At 50.5% G+C, this 27,473-nt stretch overlaps 1 protein-coding gene and 1 pseudogene across 3 annotated transcripts in view; one reads left to right on the plus strand and one right to left on the minus strand.

Moving 5' to 3' along the window:
* Positions 1-5,542: 5,542 nt before the first annotated feature.
* Positions 5,543-8,215, minus strand: LOC100338771 (dnaJ homolog subfamily C member 14-like; annotated as a pseudogene).
* GLP2R (glucagon like peptide 2 receptor) overlaps positions 6,544-27,473 on the plus strand; it is a 71,106-nt gene continuing 50,176 nt past the window's right edge. The window contains exons 1-5 of one of the 3 annotated variants that reach the window (XM_051825187.2): positions 6,544-7,938; positions 8,439-8,551; positions 10,307-10,394; positions 12,516-12,620; positions 18,185-18,306. In XM_051825187.2, the coding sequence (XP_051681147.1) occupies positions 8,477-8,551; positions 10,307-10,394; positions 12,516-12,620; positions 18,185-18,306 (390 nt within the window). In that variant the 5' untranslated portion in view covers positions 6,544-7,938; positions 8,439-8,476. Of the gene's footprint in view, positions 7,939-8,307; positions 8,552-10,306; positions 10,395-12,515; positions 12,621-18,184; positions 18,307-27,473 lie in introns of those variants that run through there. The other 2 variants (XM_070061386.1, XM_070061385.1) reach the window with 2 other exon arrangements.

The raw sequence follows: 27,473 nt of genomic DNA on the forward strand, positions 1-27,473 counted from the left end.
ACGCACACAGGCTCGGGCAGAGCGGTTAAGACTGAGCCCGTTTTGCAGCCGGGGGAAACTGAGCTCTAAGGGAGTTCTCTGATGGCTTTGAATCACGCAGCTCGGAGCCCTGGAGCCGGGGCGTCTCCCCTGGGGTGTTTGAGGTCCTGTGTTCTTTCTTCTCTGGCCCTCTTGGGAGCGGGTGGCCTATGGCTGTTTATCGGAGAGCAGCAGAGTTGAACACCACCAACCTCGGCTCCAACTCTGTGTCTTCCATCCTCCCCAGCGTCCCCCACTCCGGCTCCCTGTTTGCCGAGCTCTGGGCGCTGTCCCCAGGTCCATCTGGGATTCCGATGGCCTTCCCCTCGGTTCTCTGCCTTCCACCTGGTGTTCCCAGCCCAGAGGTTTCTGTTCCACGGCACTGCATGGCCGTCCTTGATTAATTTTGCTCAGAGACGTTTTCCTTGCGTGGAAGAGAAATGGCCATGTCATGTTTTCTGGCAAGGAGCCGTCATGTAATTCACTTAATGAGAAATTCGCAGGCGTGGTTGTTTCTGAATTCAAGTGGTGACGGAGTACGGTCTCCACACTCGCGTGTAAGCTGCTTTGACATAGAATCCTCTCTCAGGCTCTTGCAGAAGTGCCTTTTATGCATTGCTAGTGGGAGCATAAAACGGTGGCTTATTAAAAGAAATATTTTTTGGCAAAGATAGGTAGTTCGGTGGGATAGTATCAAAAACTTTAAAAATGTGTCTACTCTGTGACCCAGAAATTTCAATGCAAAGATTTTTCTCCTAAGAAAATGAAAATGGGCTCTACAATATTGAACTCTGAGGATTTTCATCAAAGCGTTATTTATATGAGCAAGCAGCTGAAAAAAAAAAAAAACAGCCGAAGAGCACTAAAAACCCAAGTTTTTCACATTCACTCATAGAAACCTCGGAGCTATTGAAAGGGTGTTTGATTAGCAGCGCCGGCCCCTCCCCTTTTTCTTAATATCTGCTCAACCAAGTTACATGTTGATATTGCAGCAAGTGGATTCCAGGTCAAACTGGATTTTTCCAGTTAGGAGGAAATCCATCCATATATCTCCTTTCTGTACCACTTTGTCATGGGGTTTAGCTATGGCTGAACTTGGGTGTACCTCTTGGGTTTTTTGGTATCTTCAGGACCTGCAAAGGGTTTGTCCAGCTCACCCAGACTGTCCACAGTCCCCCCTCCCCTTCAGTAACTTAAAATAATTTAAAATATTTTATTTTCATTTTATTTGAAACAGAGAGAGAGAGACAGACAGACAGAGATGGAGAGAGATCTTCCTTCCACCAGTTCACTCCCCCAAATGCCTGCAACAGCCAGGGCTGGAGCAGACCAAAGCCAGGTTCCTGGAATTCAATCCAGGCACCCAAGTACTTGAGCCATCATTTGCTGCCTTCCAGGCTGTGCACTGGCAGAAAGCTGAGGTCGGGTGCGGAGGAGCTAGGACTTGAACGAGGCATTCTCATATGGGACGCAGGTGTCCCAGCCACCGGCTTAACCCAGGCACCAGACGCCAGCCCTTGAATCCAGTACCTTGCAGTTCTAGTTTGTGTTCTGCCTTTGACCCTGACTATTAACCATGGCAAAGAGCAGGGGAGGGGAACATTAGTCCAGGGATTGGTTTTATTGTCTTTTTCTCAGATGGCTGCCAGTGAAGTCCCTGAGGACATACATTGCGGTCTATCCAGAAAGGGTCTTGTTTTGCCGACTTTTGATGATTCTGGAAGCTTATTATTTAGTTTTTAACTCTTCTGCTGATGGTGTGAAAATAATAGCATCAACTATGGTTCTACTAGGATCTTTCTTTCCCTCAGATAATGTTGTTAGCCTTACTTGTTACTTCTGGGCCTTGGCAGGGCGGGGAGGATACTAATGAAGATTGAAAACTCAGGGGCCGGCACCACAGCTCACTAGGCTAATCCTCCGTCTGCGGTGCCGGCATCCCGGGTTCTAGTTCCGGTTGCTCCTCTTCCAGTCCAGCTCTCTGCTGTGGCCCGGGAAGGCAGTGGAGGATGGCCCAAGTGCTTGGGTCCTGCACCCGCATGGGAGACCAGGAAGAAGCACCTGGCTCCTGGCTTCAGATCGGCGCAGCACGCCGGCCGTAGTGGCCACTTGGGGAATGAACCAACGGAAAAAGGAAGACCTTTCTCTCTGTCTCTCTCTCTCTCTCTCTCTCTCTCTCTCACTAACTCTGCCTGTCAAAAAATAAGTACATTAATTAATAAAAAAAAAAAAAAAAGAAAAGAAAACTCAGGGAGCCCTTGGTGGTATAGTGGTGTGCCTAGCTGCCTTCCAGGCAGTTGACCTGGGTTTGAATCCTGGCCAATGTAAGTGACTTACTTCTTATGAGGCCAGCGCTGTGGCATAGTGGGTAAAGCCACCACCTTCAGTGCCAGCATCCCATATGGGCACCGGTTTGAGTCCCGGCTGCTCCTCTTCCAATCCAGCTCTCTGCTATGGCCTGGGAAAGCAATAGAAGATGGCCCAAGTCCTTGGACCCCTGCACCCGCGTGGGAGACTGGGAACAAGCTCCTGGCTCCTGGCTTTGGATAGGCCCAGCTCTGGCCGTTGTGGCCAATTGGGGGAATGAACCAGCAGATGGATGGATGACCTCTCTCTCTCTCTCTCTCTAACTCTGATTTTCAAATAAATAAATAAATCTTAAAAAAAAAAGAAAACTCACTGGAGGGTCGGCATTGTGGTGCAGTGGGTTCAGCCACCACCTGCTATGCCAGCACAGAATATGAGCACTGGTTCAGGACCTGGCTGCTCTGTTTACAATCCAGCTCCCTGCTAACACACCTGGAACAGGCAGCAGATGATGGCCCAAGTACTTTGGCCCCTGCCCTTCACATGGGAGACATGGGTGGAGTTTCTGGCTCCTGGATTGGGCCTGGCCCAGCCCTGGCCATTGAGGCAATTGGGGGCATGAACCAGGAGATGGAAGACCTCTCTGTAACTCTCCCTTTCAAATAAATTAATTAATTAAAAAATCAAACTCACTGGATACTAAAAGCTAGGTTTAAATGCCAATTATTGTATCATCATTATTGTCATTTACTGGCGAACCCCACGGCTCCCACACTGGGTGGGAAGGTGCCCCAGGACACCCCTGTGAGCTCCTAGGGGCGCTGTGAACTACTTAAGGTTTTCGGGGGAAGCAGAGTAGTGGTGACATTTGTTGAACCCTGCAAACCCCAAGCTCAAGGTCGCCATGGTCCCAACAGCAGATCCTATTTCATTCTGTTTGACGCCGTGGTATCTGTGCAGGGCTGGGCTTCCTGCAGCAGCTGGGATACAGAGCAAGGATCAGGGATCCCCAAAGGCCACGTGGAACAGGAAGCGAAGGTGGTGGCGTCCAATCTGATTCTAATGCCTGGGAGGTTGTGCAATGCCCAGCTGACTCTGAGTGGCTAAGAGATAAATATTTATGAAGCTAGTTGGACTTACCTACTTCATAAACGGGGCTTTAGATTTATCTCCTGGCCTAGGATGCTGTGGAAAAATTACTGAGATGGCAAGGGGAGCACACGTTGGCTGCGTACTGCACACAGCTCCCGCCATGAATGCCATGGTGGCGGTGGGTGTTTGGTGTGGAGGTCAAGACCCAGCATGTGTGTCCTCATCTCATATCTGAGTGCCCGGTTCAAGTCCCAGCTCCTCTGCTTTTTTTCCCTTTTTCCCTGTCTCAATCTTGTCTTCTTTCTTTGTATTTTGCATTTTAAATTATTTTTTTAAAAGATTTATTTATTTATTTATTTATTTATTTTTGACAGGCAGAGTGGGCAGTGAGAGAGAGAGAGAGACAGAGAGAAAGGTCTTCCTTTGCCGTTGGTTCACCTTCCAATGGCTGTCGCGGCTGGCGTACCGCACTGATCCGAAGCCAGGAGCCAGGTGCTTCTCCTGGTCTCCATGAGGGTGCAGGGCCCAAGCACTCGGGCCATCCTCCACTGCCTTCCTGGGCCACAGCAGAGAGCTAGGCTGGAAGAGGGGCAACCAGGACAGAATCTGGTGCCCTGACCGGGACTAGAACCCGGTGTGCCGGCACCGCAAGGCGGAGGATTAGCCCACGGCGGCGGCAAGATTTATTTATTTGAAAGGTAGAGATTTAGAGAGAGAAGAGGAGGAGGAAGAGAGAGAGAGATCTTCCATCCATTGGTTCATTCCCTAAATGGCCACAATGGCTGGGGCTGGGCCAGGCTGAAGCCAGGAGCCAGGAGCTTCTTCCAGGTCTCCCACATGGATGCAGGGGCCCAAGCACTTGAGCCATCCTCTGCTGCTTTCCCAGGCATATTAGCAGAGAGCTGGATTTGAAGTGGAGCAGCCGGGACTCAAACCGGTACCTGTATAGGATGCTGGCACTGCAGGCAGAGGCTTAACTTTCTATGCCACAGTATCGGCCCCTTACATTTTTTATTATTATTAACATTTTATTATTATTTTACAATTTTTAGCATTTTGCCACATTCACTTCAAATGTAGACATATGCATATACATATTTTTCTCTTTTTGAAACATTTATTTACTTATTTGAAGGGCAGAGTTAGAGAGGGAGGGAGAGACGGATCTTCTATCAGCTGGTTCACTCCCCAAATGGCCACAAAAGTCAGGCTGGAGCCAGGCCGAAGCCAGGACCAGGAGCTTTATCTGGGTCTCCTACATGGATGGCAGGAGCCCAAGCACTTGGGCCATCGTCCACTACTTTTCCAGGCCATCAGCAGGAAGCTGAATGGGAAGTGGCACAGCCAGGACACAAACCGATGCTCGTTTGTGATGCCAGCCTCACAGGTGGCGGCTTTACCCGGTATGCCAGAACGCCAGCCCCTGTACTATTTTTTCTTAGATAATATCACAGTGAAGGCTTCACTACAAGGCTCACAACCTGGGGAAAGAAGGTTATATTGTCACTTACATGGTATGATTCAGTGAGACAATACTTACAGCTAAGCACTAAATGATATGACAGCCACATAATCTTTATACTCTATATCAACTTCCATAAATGGCAGAAAGCACGCAGTGTTTGTGTTTTTGGGCTCCTCTGCTTCCGATCCAGTTTCCTGCTGATGAGCGCCCTGGGAGACAGCAGGGTGTGGCTTCAGTTCTTGGCTTCTTGCAGCCCACCTGGGAGACCCAGATGAACTTTCAGACTCCTGGTTTTGGCCTGGCCCAGCCCTGGCTATTGCAGCATTTGGGAAACGAATCCGAGTATGGAAGACCTCTGTTTGTCTCTGTCAGCTTTTCAAATGAAATGAAGATAAATAAGTGAATGCTATGGTGTTGGAGGGGGTGTGCTGGGCGGGAGAGAGGCTAAACTGGCATAATTACGGGAGAGATGAAAACCAACTGGTCACTCAGTGGGCTCAGCACACAGGTGGTGTTCCTTTTCTGGCCTCTGTGTGTGTGTGTGTGTGTTATGTCTACATCTGTGTGTGTGTGTCTCTGTGTTTATGTGTGTATATGTATGCATGTATGTGTCTGTATGTGTGTATATGTGTGTATGTCTACGTCTGTGTATGCGTATGTGTCTCTGTGTTTATGTGTGTATATGTCTGTGTGTATGTATGCATCTGTGTATGTGTGTGTATGTGTGTATGTGTCTGTGTATGTGTGTATATGTCTCTGTGTGTATGTCTATGTGTATGTGTGTGTCTCTGTGTTTATGTGTGCATATGTCTGTGTGCATGCATGTGTCTCTGTGTGTATATGTATGTGTATGTATCTATGTCTGAGTGTGTATGTCTCTCTGTTTATGTGTGTATATGTCTGTGTGCGTGTATGTCTGTGTGTATATGTCTGTGTGTCTGTGTGTGTCTAATTACATTGGAAAGCCTTTACACGAAGCATCTCGGTTTACCAGCAGCTCCTCCACTCCCTGTTGCTACACCTGTCCTATCTCATTCTTTTTTCTTCTGTTGTACACAGCCCTTTTAGCTCCTGACATTGATTTGAGGGTGGGGGGGATCAACGTTGAAGGGGGCTCCTCACTTTCTTCTGCTGTTTTGCTTTGGCTTCAGCCTTGGGCACCATGCTGTTGGGTTTTGAGGCTGCAGTGGCCCCAGGGCCAGGCTGAGGAGCTGCAGAGATAGTCCCATTCGACATTTGGTCTGGGGGCCCCTTCAAGAAACCCTGAAGGTCAGCAGGAAGGCTATCTGGAGTGGCTCTGAGAGGTAACACAAGAAATAGTACGGCAAGAGATGAGTTAGAGCGAAACATATCCTGAGTCAGTACCCAAAGTTCCTGGCAAGTAAGGCATTGAGCATCCCTGAACACCAGTCATCTGAAGCCATATTCAGAACTGCAATAGTGGATGGATCATATTGAGAGAAATAACACCTACTTCTGCCACCCACTGGTGCCCGGAATCCCAGAACCAAACGAGATGCGATAGGGGACTCTGTGGGTATCTGGGGGAGATTCCCACTCACTGGCATCCAGCTCTCTGTGACGTCATACAGCTGTGACATCATATAGCTGTGACGTCATACAGCTTTCCATCCATCAGTGCCAAGGAGGTGATCGTGAGACCCAACTCTGCCCCAAAGTCTCCTTCCTGCAGCCTGGTACACTCCGCACAGCACCTGGCGCTCTCAGCTTCCTGATCCTTCTCAGACCTCCTACGCTCTCCTTGGCATCGGTACACGTTGTAGTGTTTGTTTATCACTTCCTTGAAGTCATCTTGTAACCTGGACAGAAACTCATTCACTGACTGACTCAGCTCATTCTCCGCCATTCGTTGCATCCCATAGTCCTTCCACCTCTCAGGACAGTGTCCCGAGCTGCCCGTCCAACCTGGAAGGCCTCCTCAGCCCGGAGATGATGAACCATGGTTGCTAGCCCAGCTGCCGATAGGCCTTCTCCAGTTCAACATCCGATGCTGTGGCTTCGACCCTGAGCACAGGAAAGGGGTTCGCTCAGCCTCAGGAACCCCAGCTGTGGCCAAGGGTCGAGCCACCTCCTCTTCAGGTTGGCAGTACCGCCCACCAGCGACGGGCGCATTCCCCTGTCTGTTAGTCCTCTGCTTGACCCAAGACAACCAACTGACTCTCCAGCCAACCCCACTGACTCTTCTTACCATCTGCTGCCATGGCCTGCGACGCTGGAAGGTTGGAGAATCCAGCCAAGAGCGGGGCCAGGTGGTCTCATCCCTCCAGCCTCACTGGTCACCCGATCCCACCAGAAACCACCACCCCAACTGTAAACAGCCGGAGCCAGAAGCAGCAGAGCACCCAGTGGCCTAAGAAAGTGGGTGCGCAGTCCTGCCCCGACGTACAAGATCCCGTTTAGAGACTGGGTCATCGCCTGGGCCCAGCCCCCAAGCTGCCCTGCCTAGACTGCCACCCACACCCGAAATCGGTCCAGATCACTGCCTTTCAGCTGCCTGCATGCATAGATGAGATGACCACAGGTTTTCACGTACGCTCCCACCAGTGCCAGCTGTCCAGTGAGCCACCGGAAGCCTGCTTGCCCGAGCTGACACAGTTCCTCTGCTCCCCACAGTCCCAGGCCTCTGCGCTTCTCAGCCTGACTCTGTTTGCAGCTCAAGCGATGCTGACCTGGGAACCTGGGGTCCCTGTGTCCACCCTCCCGGGGATCCTCCTTGGTCGGGGGCGGTGCCTCTGTCTCCAGGATGGAGCTTTCTTTCCACCGGACACACGCGAAAGATCATGGGGAACTTAAGGGGCTCCTCCTCATCATATTCTTCTTCCACCTCTTCACCTCCCCCCAAGGCTGGCGAGTTACAATGGTGGGAAAAGTTGCTAGAGAAAAGCCGTCTGGGACTCCAGGGCTCCCCTCTGGCAGTTGCAAGCAGATGGAATGGAAAAAAAAAAAAGGGTTCCCATCCTGGATCCCAGCCTCATTCTCTCTTGAGAGGGCCTGGTCAACTCTGGACTCGTCTGAAGATGTCTCACCCTGACCAGGTGAGAAGACCCCACCAGGGTCTTCTCCATCCCCAGGTGGTCCTGGACCCACGGTGGGGCGCATGGCTTGGATCCCATCGTTGGGCTGAGTTTGGGGGTCTGTGCGCACCTAGGACCACTGTTCTGTGAGGCAGCGGCTACCATCAGGAACAGTCCCTGCCGAGTGCCCGGGGCCTGAGAATGGAAGTGTTTCAGGGTCCACGGAGGGTCCTGAGGTCTGTGGTGGTCTCCACACCAGCCTCCTTCTCCGGGGTGCTACTTGGGGGCTCCCTGGGGTTTCGCGTCACAGCCATCACTGTAAGTTCTGTAGCGGGACTAGAACCTGATGCCCCAACCAGGACTAGAACCCGGGGTGCCGGCACCGCAGGCGGAGGACTAGCCTAGTGAGCCGCGGCGCTGGCCCAGAAAGTTCTGAAGCAGAAGAGCAGCGGTAACTCCGCCCCCTCGAGCAGGTTCCCCGGCTCCGCCTCCCACTCCGCTTCCTCCCTCCTCCCCCGCAGCCACAGCTGTGACCTGCTTGTCCTACCTCATCCTCCCCATGCCCCAGGAAAGCACCCGAGTTTGTCGTTCCGTGGGAGAGAAGCCAAAACCTCCAGGCTGCCCGATGAGCCAGGTGACTTATGTAACTAACCCCTTCTGTCTTCCTTTCCCTACCCACCGCCCAGAGCTGCACCTCTGTTGCTTTGCCAGGAAGTGAATGACCACCAGGGCAGAATCCTTTTTTTCTGTGCACAAGTGTAAGATGTAGTTAAGGGGCCGACCCTGTGGCGTAGCCGGTAAAGCCGCCGCCTGCTGTATCAGCATCCCATATAGACGCCGGGTCGAGTCTGGGCTGCTCCGTGCAGCTGCCTGCTTATGGGCTGCTTATGGGCCTAGGAAAGCTGGAAGAAGGCCCAGGTGCTTGGGCCCCAGCACCTAGGTGGGAGACCCAGAGGAAGCTCCTGGCTTCTGAACGGCCCAGCTCCAGCCTTTGTGGCCATCTGGGGAATGAACCAGCAGATGGAAGACCTTTCTCTCCTTCTGCCTCTCTATAACTCTTTCAAATAATAATACAGAAAAGACGTAGCTCGGCCCTTAAGGGATTCATGGGATAGTGAGTGAGGTGGCGAGTGAATAGTTGCCAACAGCAGGTGCCGTGGGCTGTGGTGCTTGGTCGTGCGTGCGGTTGGAGGACACAGAGGAGGCGGGCTCCCAGCTCAAGACTTCAGGGACAGAAGTGGTCGAGCTGGGCCAGGGGCTGCAAGGTTTGAGCTGGGCCTTGAGAGATGAATAGGAGTTTGCCAGAAGGGAGTGCCAATGGGAAGTACAAAACAGGAAGTGGTGAGAGGGCATGACCTGGGACAGGCGTGACCAAAATATGAGAGTGGACAGGGCACAGTGGAAGGGCGGGACCTTCTGGAATGGGGAGGCAGGTGGATGGCGGTATGAGGCAGGAAGTGGACGAGGTGGGAGGTGGGGTTGGACGAGAAATTCAGGAGGTGGAGTTGATGGAAGCTGGTGGCTGGTTGGATATGGGGGTGGGGTTGGGGTGGAACAGAAAGAGTCGAGGATGGCAACTGGTTTCTGGTTTGTGACAGAGCGGATTGGACTTCCCTGGACAGCAGCCCACAGGGAATGGGAGCAAGCTGGATCAGGGTGCCGCCTGACTTGGTATACCAGTTGATTATGTAGTGGCCTTGTCTTCAGCTGATTCTAAATCCTTTTTGGGCTTTGTCTTGCTCTTCTTTGTATCTCCTGCAGTTGCCTCTTAACACAAGTCTTGGCACACAATACCAGCTCCCAGAATATGGGTCAATTGGAGAATCCCTGAGAGTGCGTCTTTCAAAGACAAAAGAAGGGGCACTGGTCCCCGGTGGGACAGCTCACTTACCTAGAAAGCCACCAAGAGGAGGATCCGTGGGATGGGGAGGGCGATGTCACAAGGCAATAGATTCCCAAGGCCTGGGCACAGCACCTGTCCACTCGGGGCCATTGGGCCTGCATGCACAGGCAGCTGGGCAGTGCGGGCCCCTGCAGCCTCCTGACTTCTCTGTGACGTGTTTCAGAGTCCCTGGGGTCCAGTAGTCCTAGGAGCGGGCAGCTGTGTATCTGTATGGGAACATGTGAAGCTGTAGCCCAAGTGTATTGTGTCCTCTTGGAGTGTCAAGCTCTTTGAAAGAGTTTTAAAAACTGTTTGTGTTTGCATTAAAACCAGTATGAGTAGACTGGAGTCATGTGGAATTCCTGTGTGTTTTAGGATAGACAATCCGATGCCACAGAAATTCTGTTTGTGTCTGCACTGCAAGCTGTCGTGGGCCCATCTGTGGGGAAGTTTGAGAATTGTGGTGTTTGCAGCTAACGGGAGGTGGTTGTGGTTTTGTCTGCTCAGGTCACAGGATCTCTCCTTGAGGAGACGACTCGGAAGTGGGCTCAGTACAGGGAGAAGTGCAGGAGAGACTTACTCAAGAAGCCATCTGGTACGTACTCGTTCGTAGCTGTTACCTGTGGCTTAGTGCCTTGGAGCCGTTGTCCTGGTGCAGCAGGTAAAGCCGCTGCCTGTGGTGTCGGCATCCCATATCAGAGCGCCAGTTCGAGTCCTGGCTGCTCCAATTCTGATCCAGCTCCCTGTTAATGCACCTGGGAAGGCAGTGGAAGATGGCTCAGGTACTTGACTCCCACACTATGTGGGAGTTCCAGGCTCCTGGCTGTAGCCTGACCCAGCCCTGGCCATTTGGGGAGTGAACTAGAGGATAGAAAATTCGCTGTGTGTGTGTGTGTGTCCTCTCTCTGTTGCTCTTTCAAATAAATATTTCAAATAAATATCTTTTAAAAAAGATTTATTTATTTATTTGAAATTCAGAGTTACACAAAGAGAGGAGAGGCAGAGAGAGAGAGAGAAAGAGAGAGAGAGAGGGAGAGAGAGAGAGAGAGGGAGAGAGAGAGAGAGAGGTCTTCCATCCATTGGTTCACTCTCCAGTTGGCCACAGCGGCCGGAGCTCTGCCAATCTGAAGTCAGGAGCCAGGAGCTTCTTCTGGGTCTACCACGCAGGTGCAGGGGCCCAAGGACTTGGGCCATCTTCTACTGCTTTCCTAGGCCATAGCAGAGAGCTGGATAGGAAGTGGAGCAGCTGGGACTGAAACTGGCACCCTTGTGGGATGCCGGCACTGCAGGTGGAGGTTTTACCCACTGCGCCACAGCGCCGGCCCCATAAATAAATCTTTTAAAAGAGCTTAGTGGCTTAAAATGATGGCAGCCATTTATCATCTCTCACTTGTTCCTGGGTCAGGAACTCCTTGAGCACACACAGGGTCTGCCGCTTTCTGATCCAGAGTCCGGGCTTGAGCTGGGAGTCTCTAAGGCATCTGTGCCTGCTGACTGATGCTGCCTGTGCGCTGAGAGTCGGGCCTGGGCAGGTGGCCAGAGCACCTCGCCTCCATGTGATGGCGGGAGCCCGCCAGCAAGCCTGTTTAAATGCCACATGGCCCCTTCTGACCTGGTCTCAGCACTCATGACATCCCCTCTGCCACGCTGTGTTGGTTCAGACAGCTGCAAAGCTCCACCCAGGCTCAAGGGGAGGGAACACAGCCCCCCACCTCTCTTCGTAAAAGAATAAGTGAGAGGCCGGCGCCGCGGCTCACTAGGCTAATCCTCCGCCTTGTTGCACCGGCACACCAGGTTCTAGTCCCGGACGGGGCGCCGGATTCTGTCCCGGTTGCCCCTCTTCCAGGCCAGCTCTCTGCTGTGGCCCGGGAGTGCAGTGGAGGATGGCCCAAGTGCTTGGGCCCTGCACCCCATGGGAGACCAGGAGAAGCACTGGCTCCTGGCTTCGGATCAGCGCGGTGCGCCGGCCGCGGCGGCCATTGGAGGGTGAACCAACAGGAAAGGAAGACCTTTCTCTCTGTCTCTCTCTCTCACTGTCCACTCTGCCTGTCAAAAAAAAAAAAAAAAAAAAAAAAGAATAAGTGAGAGGGGTTAGCAGCCCTGTGCCACAGCACACTCACTGCCTAATCTCGCGGCGTGAGCAGTGGTTGTAGATTAATCTGAAGATCTTCCAGGTGGGTGGTTGTGGAGGGGGAGGTCCCCCATCTCCAGGGTGTTAACTAAATCTGAGCACCAACATTTCTCTTATTCAAGTACACCTTAAGTTCAGAACATGCTAGCAACGACACAGTAGTTTGGTCAGCCCACAGCCTCGCCTCTCCACATGCTGATACTGTAATGTGCCTGCCTTGCAAAGAAACAAAGAGAAAGCACCTTGGCCCATTGCCTCTGAGCTGCCCCTGTCATGCTCCTGGCTTCCTAGGATCATTTCATTCAGGGTCCTGGAGGCTGACTCTCCCTTCCTTTCTGGAGGTCAAGTTGGGTAGACAAAGGTACCACGCTTGGGGTTGCATTCAACATTGGTGTGCTCCCCAAATCATTCTTCCTCCTCTGTAGCCTGTCTGGAGAATGGGGACCACTCTGGTGGTCTCTGCACAGGATACAGTGGCTTCTGATGGGAGGGAGATGGGTTCCGGGCGCCCCGGTGCCTCTGAGTCTATCAGAGGACCCCGGGCTCCAACACTGATGTTCATTCTGGCGCCTCTTCTGTCCACAGGCATATTCTGTAATGGGACGTTTGATATGTACGTGTGTTGGCCTCATTCTTCTCCCGGGAATGTCTCTGTTCCCTGCCCTTCCTACTTGCCTTGGTGGAATGAAGGTAAGACACCTTATGTGCCCAATTTCCAACCGTTCCTTTAAGGGGTGGTCCCTCCCGGGTAGACCAAGTTGGGGGTAGAGAGAGGGCTCCCCTGTATTGCTTTGCTCAAGTCCTCCTCCCCCAGCAGAGGCCTCCCCTTCGGCTCTCAGTGTCGCATCTCCCCTCTCCATCTTCTTGCCATTCTGCCCTTCCATGCACAGAATAGTTGTCTTTGCTTTGCAGATAGGATTCAGACCTGGCTGCCGTGAGGCCAAGAGTGGTAGGATTTATGGAGGGGCAAATGTGGGAGGCTCATGTCCACACAGCTTTCAGAATGAGGAGGAAGGACTTTAACTTTCCCTTGAATCCATGAGTTTTTTTTTTTTTTTTTTTAAGTCCCATGGGACTTGGATGGCGAATTTAACCCCTTAGTTTACCCTGATGCCTTTGCAAGGATGTGACTGCTACTTAGGAGCCCAGGATATGATCCTATCCCAGCCTGCCCCAGGAGCCTTGTCCTCTTGGTTATTTTATTCTGGAAAGGGAGAGAAACAATGACAGGATTAGAATCTTGCTGCTTTTCTCCAAAGATCACAGGCGAATATATGGAGAGCTGAAACTGTTCTCAGGAAACGTAAGCGGTTATGTAGTTCCAGGCAAAGCAAGGTGGCGTGTTTCTGAGGAGGGTGAGACAATAGTGTTTTGTATTTAATTGTAACCCAAGCAATCACCATTTTAGCGAAACTTAGGTTTCAGTGTTTGCTCTAGGAATGAGTGAGAAGGGGGGGCCGCATTTCCGGGTGGAGCTGCTGTCTGATGAAATCCACTTGGAATCAACCCAGGTGGCGTAAGGATGTGAGGTTTAAGAGCGGGTGGAGATAGGAGGGACCTCGCTGGCCGCCTGAAGGGGTCTGAATGATTCAGCAAACACAGAGCCAGCTCAGTGAGGCAGGAAGAGAGCGCTGCGTGTGCCGTCAGGAGCCGCGGGGTGGGAGCCGGGCCCTCTGTGTCCTGCTCTGGGACTTAGAGCAGTTCCCGGAGCCCTGTGAGCTGTGGTCTCCCATCTGTTGAGCAAAGTGTACGACAGCTGTGTCTTAAGCTTGTTTTGGGGGATCGCTGACAGGGCAGGCACAGCAGATGCCTCGGCAGTGGGAGCTGAAGCTGAGTCGGAGGCCGAGCGCCTCGCATTCTCCAGGTCTTTAAGGCCCCGAGTGTCCAGGACTCCTCCAGGGCACATGGAGCAGACCCCCACCCTCCAGCTCCACAAAGTCGCTCTTCTCATCCAAGAGCTAAACAGACAGGTGCATTTCACTCTAAGATAGAAGTGATCAAAAACCCACATTTACATAGAAGTTAAAAAGAGAGGTGGGCATTTGGCCTCGTGGTTGGGATTTCTGCATCCCACACCACAGTGCCTGGGTTGAACTCCTGCCTCTGGCTTCTGATTCCAGCTCCCTGCTAATGCACACCCTGGGAGGCAGCGGGTGATGGCGGCTCAAGTAACTGGGTTCCTGTCACCCACGTGGACTGAGTTCCTGGCTCCCAGCATTAGCCTGGCCCGATCCTGGCTCTTGCAGGCATTTGGGGAATGATTGGAGATCTCTCTCAGACCATTTTCTGACTGTTGAATGAATGAATGAATCTGTTAACAGGTTCTGTGCTTCTGAAGTGTACCGTTTATAAAAGGTGAGAAGTGACTCTTCCACACTGCATTTTTTTTTTTTTTCATTAAGTCTTTAGCATCCAAACGAGATCCTGCAGTAAAAAAGAGGAGATAGAGAAAAAAAATTGCAGGGGTTTAGGGAGCATCTACAAAGGTGAATACGTGCGCAGGAATTCTTGTGATTTGAGAGTAGGAGGAGCACAGAGTGTGGTGGGGCGTGCAGGCTGTGCTGGTATCTCAGGCAGGTGTCTGGGTCTGGGGACAGGGAATTGTGTACTGCACTAAGGACCTTGGACTTGCCTTGGTAGGGCAAGATTATGTGCAGCCATGATGGGAGTGGAGGCGTGAAAAGACATAAGAAGAGGTAGTTTGGGAAGACAACATTGGCACCCTACGGCAGTGGGATGGAGGAATGTAGGGAGCCAGGCTGTGTGTCTGGTAGCTGCTGTATGGTTCAGAAAAAGGGGTGCTAAGAGTCTGGATTCATGCGGAGCCAAGAGTTTGGAGAGGAGGGGGAAGACGAGAGAGCAGTCGTGCAGGTAGAATGGTCCAGGCTTGACATCAGGTGGAGGAGAAGCTGAGGGACAGTGATGGGCTCACACTCCAGATGGCCCCACCCGCATTCACCCCAGTTGGTAGCCGGGTCCCCTGGCCTCGCCACCCCTCCATGCCTCACTGCTGGGCTCAGGTGAGTGGCTCACTCCTACCCCCCGTTGCTACTTCCTGATCTATACACTGGTCCCCAACCCCAGATCTGGTCCCCTTCCAACCATCATGCACCTTAAGCCTCCTAAGATGCCAGTTGGTCTATAAATGGCCTTGCAAGTCCTTCTGCCACCTGGCCCTGCTGTCCTCTCTGGCACGTTCTCCTGCTTCCTCTTCCCAGTGGCTCCAGCCAAGTGCAGCACTCCAGGCTCCTCCACCTGCCCAGCTATTGCCAGCCAGGGTCTTTGCTCACAGCTCTATCCGGGATGCCATCTCCAAGCTCCTGCCCACGCCTCCCTGTCCATAAACCCAACCTCAATGCTCGCTTCTAATCCTTCCTCCTTCTGGGTGGTTTCTCCAATGACCCTTCTGCATGCAAATGCACCCCTGTACCTCTGCCTTTTTCATGCCTCTTCTACACCTGTGCAGCTGCCTGTCTTAGCATTTGTGCCAGTCTTCAGCACTTTGGATTGGCGCTCCCCTGGCTAGACCAAAATAAACTTAATCTTTTTTTTTTTTTTTTTTTTTTTTGACAGGCAGAGTGGACAGTGAGAGAGAGAGAGACAGAGAGAAAGGTCTTCCTTTTGCCGTTGGTTCACCCTCCAATGGCTGCCATGGCTGGCACGCTGTGGCCGGCGCACCGTGCTGATCCGAAGGCAGGAGCCAGGTGCTTCTCCTGGTCTCCCATGGGGTGCAGGGCCCAAGCACCTGGGCCATCCTCCACTGCACTCCCTGGCCACAGCAGAGAGCTGGCCTGGAAGAGGGGCAACTGGGACAGAATCCGGCACCCTGACCGGGACTAGAACCCGGTGTGCTGGTGCCGCAAGGTGGAGGATTAGCCTAGTGAGCCGCGGCACCGGCATTAAACTTAATCTTTTCATTCCATTTTCCATGAACTTTGGGAAGCATCCTCATATGAGTGACCAAAGCAGAATCCAGTCCCTCTCTTTCTCTTTTTTAAAAGATTTTATTTTATTTTATTGAGAGTTAGAGTTACAGACAGTGAGAGAGAGAGACAGAGAGAAAGGTCTTCCACCTGGTGGTTCACTCCTCAAATGGCTGCAATGGCCGGAGCTGGGCCAATCCGAAGCCAGGAGCCAGGAGCTTCTTCCAGGTCTCCCACGTAGGTGCGGGGGCCCCAAGCGCTTGCACCATCTTCCACTGCTTTCCCAGGCCGTAGAGGAGCTGGAATGGAAGTGGAGCAGCCAGGACTAGACCCATATGGGATGCCAGTGCCGCAGGCTGAGGATCAACCTACTGCACCACAGTGCCGGCCCCCAATTTCTCTCTTTGTGGGGCTCACGGTGTAGTGGGAGAGACAGACCATAGTCAGTACACACTGCACCTAAGTATATATATGATCTGCTCTGAACAAGATAGAACAGGGGGGAGGGTGGGGTGGTTGCTGTGGGGGGAGTCAGTTCACTTGTAAATTGGGAGGTCATGGAAGGCTTCCTTTTGAAGACTCATGGAGGTAAAGGTTTTGGCCAGCAGGGGAGGTGTGTGCGGGGGAGAAGGGGACAGTGGTGCAGAGATCCTTCGAGGGGAGCCTGCGGATGTGGCTGGAGCACGTAGCAGGAGGAGAAGCAGGAGATCAGGGCGCAGAGCACTGGGGGCTGGGCACTACTGGACTATTTGGAAGGCCAGCGGAGGGCTCTGACTGTTCTCAGACAGGCCTTGGAAGATACTGGGCAGAAGCGTGATGTGGTATGACTGACAGTTTATTCGGTTCACTGCCCGCAGGGGCCAGACTGCCGGAGGAGTCTGGTAATCCAGGTGAGAGATGGTGGTTCTGTTTAGGACGGAAGCAGGGGGTGGGTCTCTGGATCTGTTGGAAGGGTACTGATGACCGGATTGGCTGAGGAGCCAGAGGAGGGCTGAGAGAGACAGAGACAAGGCGATGCTAAGTTTAGAGACAGAGGAATGGGAAGATGTTTCTCATCCATGGTCGTTGGGAAATGTGTATGTGTGTGTGGGGGGGTAGATTTTGAGGAGGAGCTGAAGAGATTGGTTCGGAGGGATCTGTTAATGGAGACATAGGTTGGACACCCCAGCCAAGCTTTAGGTGGGCAGGCAGATGACAACGTGGGTCCCCATCAACTGGATTCAGCCCATCGCTGTTGGTGGTCTGTGAGGTGCAGGGTCAGGACTGGGGAGCTCCCACGTGTTTCCTACTTTTCCTTTGCAAGTGCAGGCCTTGACGTTTCAGGCAGGAGGGACTGCTGGGATAGGCAGGGCTGAGTCACAACAGCACTGGACACCCAGCATTGCGCGCGCGCACACACACACACACACACACGCTTTCATTTCACCCTCCCTAAAGCATGGAGGGTTCAAACCATTATGATCCCCTGTTCCTGTATTTTTTTATTTTATGATTTTTTTTTTATTTTTTGACAGGCAGAGTGGACAGTGAGAGAGAGACAGAGAGAAAGGTCTTCCTTTTTGCCGTTGGTTCACCCTCCAATGGCTGCTGCGGCTGGCGCGCTGAGGCCGGCGCACCGCGCTGATCTGATGGCAGGAGCCAGGTGCTTCTCCTGGTCTCCCATGGGGTGCAGGGCCCAAGCACTTGGGCCATCCTCCACTGCACTCCCTGGCCACAGCAGAGAGCTGGCCTGGAAGAGGGGCAACCGGGACAGAATCCGGCGCCCCGACCGGGATTAGAACCCGGTGTGCTGGTGCCGCAAGGCGGAGGATTAGCCTAGTGAGCCGTGGCGCTGGCCTCCCCTGTTCCTAAAGAAGACACCGGAAGGCTTAGAGAGCAGGAGTGCTGACCACGAGGGACATCAGGCTTCCAGCTCACATGCAGGTGGCGGAGTGGGTGGCAGGGGTGTGCCTTCCCACATGCCAACACTTTCTCTTCTTCATGGCATTGCCTCGTGGACCTCAGGGGGATGCTGCCTCTCTGGGCAAGCACCCGGCATCCTAGTGGTGTCCCCGATCCGGGCTGTACCTTGGCGGGGTTATGACATCTCTGAGTCACCAGACTTTGGGTAAACACAGTGGACATTAGCGGATCATGGTTTGTTAGGAAATTGAGAAACTTCCGTGTTTTTCTTTCCATCCCAAATAAACAGTAGAGATGCTAATGAGCTCCCAAAAGGGGAAATGAAAATCTCTTTTCCCTGGGATTTTCTACAGCTTTGTGGCCTTCTAGCACGCTTGGGGAACAGGCTGCGTGTTCTGACCTTTCCTCCAGAGCTCTGTTTGCTTTCAGAGAGTCCAAGAAGGGCCTACAGACACTGCTTGGCCCAGGGCACTTGGCGGACGCGAGAGAACACCACAAATGTTTGGCAGGATGATTCCGAATGCTCCGAGGACCACAGATTCAACCAAACCGTGAGTCTGCCCAGCTCACTGATAAGGCGTCCAGACCCAAACCCCCCTCCCCTTCCAGGACACCCAAGTGGCCAGCCAGCTTCAGGGGGTCACACAGCAGGAGGCCTTCCCCTGGTCTGTCGGCCCCATGCTTTCCTGGGGGAGTGCCCAGTCACACAAAGCAGCACAGAATTCCTTCGGCTCCTAGGGCGAAATGCAAAAATCCTAAGGGAAGTCGGTCTTCCAGGCACTTCTGTTCCCCGGGCCTGGGACACCTTTCCCAGCTGCCCCCGTGTTGAGCTCCTTATTATCACTCCAGCACAGTGCAGATGTCTCCTGGGAGGCGACTCCAAGCACTGCCAGGTAGGGGAGGTAGGACTTGAGGAGGAAGACACAGGTGCAGGTCTGGTGATGAGGGCTCCTGAGCCCCATGAAGGACTTAATTAGGTCTGCGTGCTTCCAAGTCGGAGGCACACATAATTCAGGTGTTGGCACTGGGCCCAGACTGGACGCAGGAGGCAGGGAGAGCCCATAAGAGCCATTTCAGTAACTCAGCCCAGATATGAGGAAAATGCCACTGAGGGTAGAAAAGGAGGGAAGATGGATTGATAGGTTTCCAAGGAGAGGAACTGTGGGACCAGCTGCTGGGGGGCATGAGAAGGTAAGTCAAAGGCATCAAGGTCTCGGGTTTCTGGCGTGGACCCATGAGATGTGACAATGCCTTGGACTGAGATGCCCTTGAACTCCCCTGTGTTCTAGAAACTCCTTGACCTAAGTCTTTGTTCTAACTTGAGCCTACAAACCAACCCTCCCCTGCCTCCCAGCTTATTTGGATTTTGAGATTCTTTAGGTTGGGGTGGATGTTGGATGCAGTGGTTAGATTGCCACTTGGGATGCCTGTATCCCATAACAGAGTGTCTGGGTTCAAGTCCCTGCTTCTCCACTTCTGATTTCAGTTTCCTGCTGTTGTGCACTGTGGGAGGCAGCTGTGATGGCTCAAATACTTGAGTCCGTGATTGAGTTCTAGGCTTCTGGCTACAGCCTGTCCCACCCTGACTGTTGAAGGCATTTGGGGAGTGAATCAGTGGATGGAAGATCTCTATTTTTCTCTCTTTTGCCTTTCAAGCAAAGTGAAAAAAGTAGATTAAATATATTCTTTAGCTTTCTGAAGTCATTTTAACATCTTTCCTTGAACACTAAAGATATTTTAATGCTCTAAAGTTTGGGGCAGGGGAAAGCAAGGGCTTAGTGTGACATGAGCCCTCAGTCTCTCTCTCTAGGCATCCATAAGATGGGATTGAGGGCTGGGCAATTGGCCTAGCAGGTGCTAGATGAGATGCCCACATCCCACATCAGAGTGCCTGGGTTCAGTTCCTGGCTATGCTAGTGCACACCCCGGGGCGGGGGGGGGGGCTGCAGCAGGTGGTGGCTGAGTTTGGGCCCCTATCACCCACATGGGAGACCTGGGTCAAGTTCCAGCTAGGGGCCATTACAGGCATTTGGAGAATGAACCAGTGGATGGAGGCTTTGTGTCTATCAGTCTGAGTGTCTCAAATAAATACATAAAAATGCTTAAAGAGATGGAATTGATCGTGCCCACTGCAGTGGCCTGGTTGTGAGGCTTGGTGGGGTAGGGGAGAGGGCAGTGAATATACAGTGATTAATCCACACCCCAGGGCTCCCTGGGCACTTGATGGTGATAATTGTTGCATTTCTTCTCAGAATGTATCCCTGGGCCTTGATAGAAAATCCTCCCCCTTTCCTCCGGGCCTCTCTCTGGCCTACTCTGGGGCTGTAGTCATAGTCTACTGGTCCAAGTAAGTTTTTGGTATCTGTGCTGGTGGCTTTTCTGCGCTGGCTGCTTTTTTAAAAAAAATATTTTATTTATTTGAAAGGTAGAGTTACAATGAGAAAGAGAGAGATCTTCCACCCCCTGGTTCACTGCCCAAATGGCCACAACAGAGAGAGAAAGAGACACACACACACTACCTACTGGTTTACTGCCCAAAGACCACAACAGTGAGGGATGGGCCAAACTGAAGCCAGGAGCTAGGACTTTCATCTAGGTCTCCTACATGGATGGCGGTGGCCCAAGGACTTGGACCATCTTCCACTGCTTTCCTAGGCTCATTAGCAGGAAGCTGGATGGGAAGTGGAGCAGCCAGGACTCAAACCATTGCTCATATGGGATGCTGGTGTCACAGGTGGTGGCTCAATCAGTGCGGCCTCAATGCCAGCCCCAACATTGTCTGCCTTTTTTTTTTTTTTTTTTTTTTGACAGGCAGAGTGGACAGTGAGAGAGAGAGAGAGAGAGAGAGAGAGAAAGGTCTTCCTTTTTGCCGTTGGTTCACCCTCCAATGGCCGAGGAGCCAGGTGCTTCCTCCTGGTTTCCCATGGGGTGCAGGGCCCAAGCACTTGGGCCATCCTCCACTGCCCTCCCGGGCCACAGCAGAGAGCTGGCCTGGAAGAGGGGCAACCAGGACAGAATCTGGCGCCCTGACCGGGACTAGAACCTGGTGTGCCAGCGCCGCAGGCGGAGGATTAGCCTAGTGAGCCACGGCGCCGGCCGATTGTCTGCTTTTTAAAAAATATAATATTTTATTGTCTTTGAGTCATTTTCGTTGTCACTTACAAGTGAATTATTTAGATATCCTTTCTACATTGTAAGCCACATTCATGCATTTAAAATATCAGATGCTTTACATCTTTTAAATATCTTAAATACATATTAGTTATAACAAGCCAATCTTTTCTAATGTGTAAATGATTCTAGTTTATTGACTACATCAAGGTTATATGGTAAGTCTTAGGCTTTTTTAAATACATCAACTCCATTTTTGTTGTTTCCAACTTAAACCTAAGGTATAAAATCAAGTATATATAGACATATTTTGTATTGGAATCATGATGCTAATGTATCAGCTCCTCTCATAGGCCAAATTCTCCAAATACAGTCAGTCCTCTCTGTGGGTTTTGCTTCCCTGGATTCAGCCATCCATCAAAAATATATAAAAAAAAAAATCTATAGTGAACATGTACAGACCTATTTTCCCCATCATTATTTCCTAAACAACAAAGCACACAACTGTTTACATAAGCTCTCCATTGTGTTATAAGTAATCAAAGGGGATTTAAAGCATACAGGAGGATGTGCATGGGTTATGCTCAAGGGCAGATACTACGCCATTTTATGTAAGGGGCTTGAGCACCTGTGGGTGTTGGTGTCCAGAGGGTCCAGGAGCCAACCCCCCAGGGATACTGAGGGATGACTGTAGAAATACCAATTACATACAAGTTGTGCAAATAGTTAAAAAAAAAAAAAAAACCCTGCATGTGAGGGATGGCTACAGGGATAGGGAGGTGATGATACCAAGTAAGGTTTAATGGGAGAATCTACAGGTGTCCTTTATAAAATTCCTCCGATTTTGCTGTGTGTTTGATATTTTTCATAATATAGAAAAAAAATCCTATGTCTGAATGTAACACAAAACCATTCACCTTGCAAGGTTAAGATAAAAGGCAAAAACTCACACTAAGGAAACAAGCTGACCCAAGAAACCAAGGGTTTCCGTCACAGGAGACATGGTTGCCTGTAGTCCGGGAAGATTTGTTTGGCCCGCTTATCAATGCCAGTGGTGTGGTGTTTTAGTGAATGGCTTCTGCCTCCTCCCCACAAACTAAGAAAGGCCCTGATTTGTAACATTGGCTAATTTTTTGTGGGTGTGAATGCTTCCACCATGGCCAATTTCAAGGTACCCATATGACACCACCAAACGCAGTAGCTCACCGCTAGATGTGTGCAGGTTAACTATGGCACAAGCAGTCACAGTGGCACTGGATGGAGACACGGAGAAAAGGAATCAGGGAGGGATGAGTTCTGGGTATTGGTTCCTTTATTTTAATTATCTGAAAGGCAGAGAAACAGAGACAGAGATCTCCAGTCCACCGTTTCACACCTCAAATGCCTGCAGCAGCAAGCGCTGGGCCAAGCTGCAACCAGGAGTCTAGAATTCCATCTGGGTCTCGCACATGGGTGGGAGGGACTCCAGTACTTTAGCCATCACCTGTTGCCTCTCAGGGTGTGCATTAGCAGAAGCTGGAATCAGAAGTGCAGCCAGGGCTGGCACCGCGGCTCTCTAGGCTAATCCTTCGCCTTGCGGCGCCAGCACACCGGGTTCTAGTCCCGGTTGGGGCGCCAGATTCTGTCCCGGTTGCCACAGCTCTCTGCTGTGGCCAGGGAGTGCAGTGGAGGATGGCCCAAGTGCTTGGGTCCCTGCACCCACATGGGAGACCAGGAGGAAGCACCTGGCTCCTGGCTTCGGATTGGTGCAGCTCCGGCCATGCCAGCCATTTTGGGGGTGAGCCAACAAAGGAAGACCTTTCTCTCTCACTGCCTAACTCTGCCTGTCAAAAAAAAAAAAAAAAAAAAAAGAAACGAAAAGAAGAAGTGTAGCCAGGAATGCTCTGATACAGGATGCAAGCATCCCAAGCAGCATCTGAACCATTGTGCCAAATGTCGGCACCACCACATAGTTTTGATCATGCTTGTGTTTTACAACCAGTTCCCCAAAAACCTGCCACCTGGCTCTCAGAAGCCAGTATGCTGGCATCACAGGGTCTACCACGGTGATTTTCACTCTCACCCACACGTTGAGTCCCAAGTCCAAGTTTTTAGAGGAGATTGAACTTTCCCAGGTGCAGGGTACTGCACCGCCTAGTTGTCTGGTCCAGCTGGAGCCTGCCTTGTCCCATCCTGGTTGTGGCTCCCTTCCTGTAGAAGCTTGTCGGGGAGCTGGCAGGTCCTTGGTGCTCTAAGTCTGCACAGTCTTGCCAGCAGGCATGAACCAGCCAGGTGCTTCTCCTGGTCTCCCATGCGGGTGCAGGTCCCAAGCACTTGGGCCATCCTCCACTGCCTTCCTGGGCCACAGCAGAGAGCTAGACTGGAAGAGGAGCAGCTGGGACAGAATCCGGCGCCCCGACTGGGACTAGAACCCGGGGTACCAGCGCCGCAGGCAGAGGATTAGCTTAGTGAGCGCAGCACCGGCCTCCAAGCCTCTTTTAAACCCTGTGACCTGACTTGAGTTGGCGGCATTCTGTGTCCCTTGCACAGTTTTCCTGCATGATGGATAGCTCCTGCTTCCTACAGCGATCAAGGTGACACCTGTGGGAGTCTGTTTATCTTAAGAGTTATTCTGGCTTGTGTCACAACACCAAACTCAGGCTAATTGCACGTTGTGAATGGCACAAAAAGTTTTGTGTTTCTTTTCTTCCCTCCTGGACTGTCAGCTGCAAGAATGTGCTAGTCCTGTTTGAGACCCATCCCCTGGCCTAGTGCTAGGATGCACAACAGGCTTTATATACAGCAGGTACTTAATACATGCCCAATGAGTCGGTTGGTCTGTGTTGGGGCTTAAGCATTTAATACCGGCTTTGAAGTTCCCCAGGTGAGCCCGCTGTGCAGGCGAGACAGGAGCGGAGGTGTTCCCCGGCAGGTGTGAGCCTGAGTTGGGTGTGCAGTGGCACTGTCACCAGGTCAGGTGATGGGAACAGCAAGTCAGGACTTCAGCACTGCATTTTCACAAAGACAGGAAGCAAAGAGCTGTCTCTTCCCCTCTCTAATCGGTTGTGTTTCTAAGAATTCAGATACTTAGAAAGAAACAGCTTCTGGCCATGTTTACCTGTGTTTCTCAGAGAGGGTTGAAACATTGCCCAAAAAAGGCCAATGTTAGTAAATCTTTGCCCTGCAGAATTTTGGCAAGCAAAATATGTTCTTTCAGCAAGCGACATGTTGGGGATCCTTATGCATGTTAAATGGCACTTTCTAAGAAGATTGTGTGCATGTGTGTGTCTGCGTGCATAAGCACTAGCAAGTATGTTTAGACTCCTTGGTATGGAATTATGTTTAGTGCTATAGAAATAAATTGTTATTTTGCCTTACTTCAAGCTGTTTTCTTTGCCCTTAGAAAAAACTGCTTTCCAGAAAGACAAAAACCACATGTTCTCTCTCAGAGTAGAAGTTAAAAAAATATATAAAAGAAAAAAGTGCTTTCCATTATTTAACTTAATATTTATTGTTTTTGAGATAACATTTTAACTGTATATTATAGTCACATAATCAACATCTATCAATTGCTAAATACATATCATATATAACTTTTAACATGTACAGTACATTGTTGTAATGATACATTTTTATTTCTTCATTTTCAATATAATTTATCAATTTTATGCATTTTTCCAACATTTTATTTAGAAATACTCTAACATGTTAAAGAATTAAAATAGGGGTAGGCATTTGGCCTCATGGTTGAGAGGAACATGTCCCACATTGGAATTCCTGCATTCAGTACCTGGCTCTGCCTCCTGAACCCAGCTTCCTGCTAAAGCAGGCCCGGGGGTGTAGTGGTTGGTTGGGTCCCCGCCATCCATAGGAGAAGCTTGGATTGAGTTCCTGCATCCCAGGTTCCCAGCCATTGCAGGCATTCGGGGAGTGAGCAACAGATGGGAGAGCTAGCTCTTTCTGTCTGTCTGTCTCTTAAATAATTAAAATGCTAAAGAAGAAAAATATGTATTGATATTTTGCCACATTTGCTTTCACGCAATCTCTTTCTGCAGTAGTTGAAAATAGTTTGCAGGCACCATGAGATTTCAACTCTAAAAATTCATCAGGTATCTCCAAGATAAAGGACATTATTCCACAGAACTGTATCAGCATTATTGCAATTAAGTAATTAACAGTGATTTCATCATATCATCAATATTCCGAATTTCCCTATTTTTTCTCCAAGTTTTGTAGTTTTTTCCTGCTTTGCACCAGGATCTAATCCAGGTTCAGAGTGCATTTGGTTTTCTGTCACTGCAGCATCTTAATTTAGAATGGTCTTTACTGCTAATTGTCTCCGATGATGTTTATTTTTCTTTGGTGAGACCAGAAGAGTTATTTGGTAGCCTGTCCCACAGTCTGGATTTGTCTCAAAGTTTCCCTCCATTGTCATTAAGCCCAGGCCTTCATCCTCACATGAGTGTATTTCAGAAAGTTCATCAAAAATAGAATTAAAAGACAAGTTTATTTGGGTTCAAGGCATTGAAAGTCATGCATAGTTGTTCCATGATATTCATCTTTTGTGAACTTTTTGAAGACCCCCTGAATTTCCCCTGAATTCCAGGTGAGGTTGAGAGGCTTGATGAGGTTCAAGTACGACCCCGTGAGGTCTGTGTACCTTGCAGAGCAACACACCTGTACCCCAGCGTGGCAGCTCACCACGCTCCACAGAGGTTACATAGATCCCTGGTCAGGGAGGAGACAGCCCGGTCTCTGTGGTGAAGCTGCGTTCATCCCTTTGTATTTTGTAAGTTGGCAGTGGGATGATGCTTTGGGACTTTGTGGTTATCTTGTTCCCTAACAAGTCTTCGTCAAGTGTTTTAATCTGCGTTGGTGATCCTTGCCTGAACCAGTCAAGTCCTAGCATTCCCTCCACATTTCTTTCTTTCTTTCTTTCTTTCTTTCTTTCTTTCTTTCTTTCTTTCTTTCTTTCTTTCTTTCTTTCTTTCTTTCTTTCTTTCTTTCTTTCTTTCTTTCTTTCTTTCTTTCTTTCTTTCTTTCTTTCTTTCTTTCTTTCTTTCTTTCTTTCTTTCTTTCTTCTTTCTTCTTTCTTCTTTCTTCTTTCTTCTTTCTTCTTTCTTCTTCCTTCTTCCTTCTTCCTTCCTTCCTTCCTTCCTTCCTTCCTTCCTTCCTTGGTATTTTTTTTTTTAATTTATTTGACAGAGTTAGACAGTGAGGGAGAGAGACAGAGAGAAAGGTCTTCCTTCTGTTGGTTCACTCTCCAGATGGCTGCCACAGCCGGAGCTACGCCAATCTGAAGCCAGGAGCCAGGTGCTTTTTCCTGGTCTCCCATGCGGGTGCAGGGCCCAAGTACTTGGGCCATCCTCCACTGCCCTCCTGGGCCACAGCAGAGAGCTGGACTGGAAGAGGAGCAACCAGGACTAGAACCCAGCGCCCATACAGGATGCCAGCACCACAGGCGGAGGATTAACCAAGTGAGCCACAGCGCTGGTCCCCCCTCCACATTTCTTAGCCACTGCTCTCCTGCAAAAAGACCTCCTATTGCCAGTGGAGGTTGCCACTATGGGCTGTTCTGGGTCTGACTGTAGACTTACAGTTTGCTGTATTCAGTTATCTTCATTCTTCTCTTTGATGCTTGAAGTTTCTAGCTAGTGAAATCCATTCCAACTGGCTCTTGCCCTTTTGTGATAACCTGGTTAGTCTCTGAGCACGTCCTTGTTTTCTGGCACAGGGTGGGTCCAAGCTTATCTCAGATTTTCCCTGCTCCCAGCCCGGGTATCAGCTGTTTCTTTGGGGATCTTGGATGAGGAATGGTGTCAGAAACCAAGACCCAACTCCTACGCCTGCTCATTACTATCACAATTGTATGGAGTTAATCTAACTTTACAGAGGGAAAGAAGATAATTTTTAGATCAAGAATTCCCATTGAGCATTCTGATTTAATATTTAGGATTTTCGCATATTTTCTTTTACTTTGTATTTATGTATCTTTTCTTTTACCGAAAATCTTGGCTCCTAGTAACATAATAATAATAATAATTTTAAAGATTTATTCATTGATTTGAAAGTGTTACAGAGAGAGGGAGAGACAGAGAGGGAAATACAGAACTCTTCCATCAGCTGGTTCACTCCCTAAATGGCCACAATGGCCAGGGCTGGGCCAGGCCAAATCCAGGAGCCAGGAGCTTCATCTGTGTCTCCCACGTGGGTGATAGGAGCCCAAGCACTTGGGTCATCCTCTGTTATTTTTCCAGGTGCTTTAGCAGGGAGCTGGATTGAAAGTGGAACAGCTAGGAATCGAACTGGTGCCATATGGGATGCCAGCACTGCAGACGGCGGCTTAATCCACTGTGCCACAGTGCCGTTCCCCCGTAATTATTTATTTACCTCTTCCTACCATATATATAAAATCATTTCAAAATGGAAATATTCAGATTTCCACTGAAAATGAATATCTTCTTGACACATTTTAAGGTTTCTTTGCAGCTGTGTTTGTCCTGAGACCACGTCCTAAACACTGAGTGCTGGGTTCGTAACTGTTTGAGAATGATTTTCTCTGCATGATCACGTTGTTAATTGGATGTACGAGTTTATTCATCTGTCTCTATCTGTGTTAAGGATTTGC

This window comes from Oryctolagus cuniculus, chromosome 17 (assembly GCF_964237555.1).
Source record: "Oryctolagus cuniculus chromosome 17, mOryCun1.1, whole genome shotgun sequence".
Classification (NCBI taxonomy): domain Eukaryota; kingdom Metazoa; phylum Chordata; class Mammalia; order Lagomorpha; family Leporidae; genus Oryctolagus; species Oryctolagus cuniculus.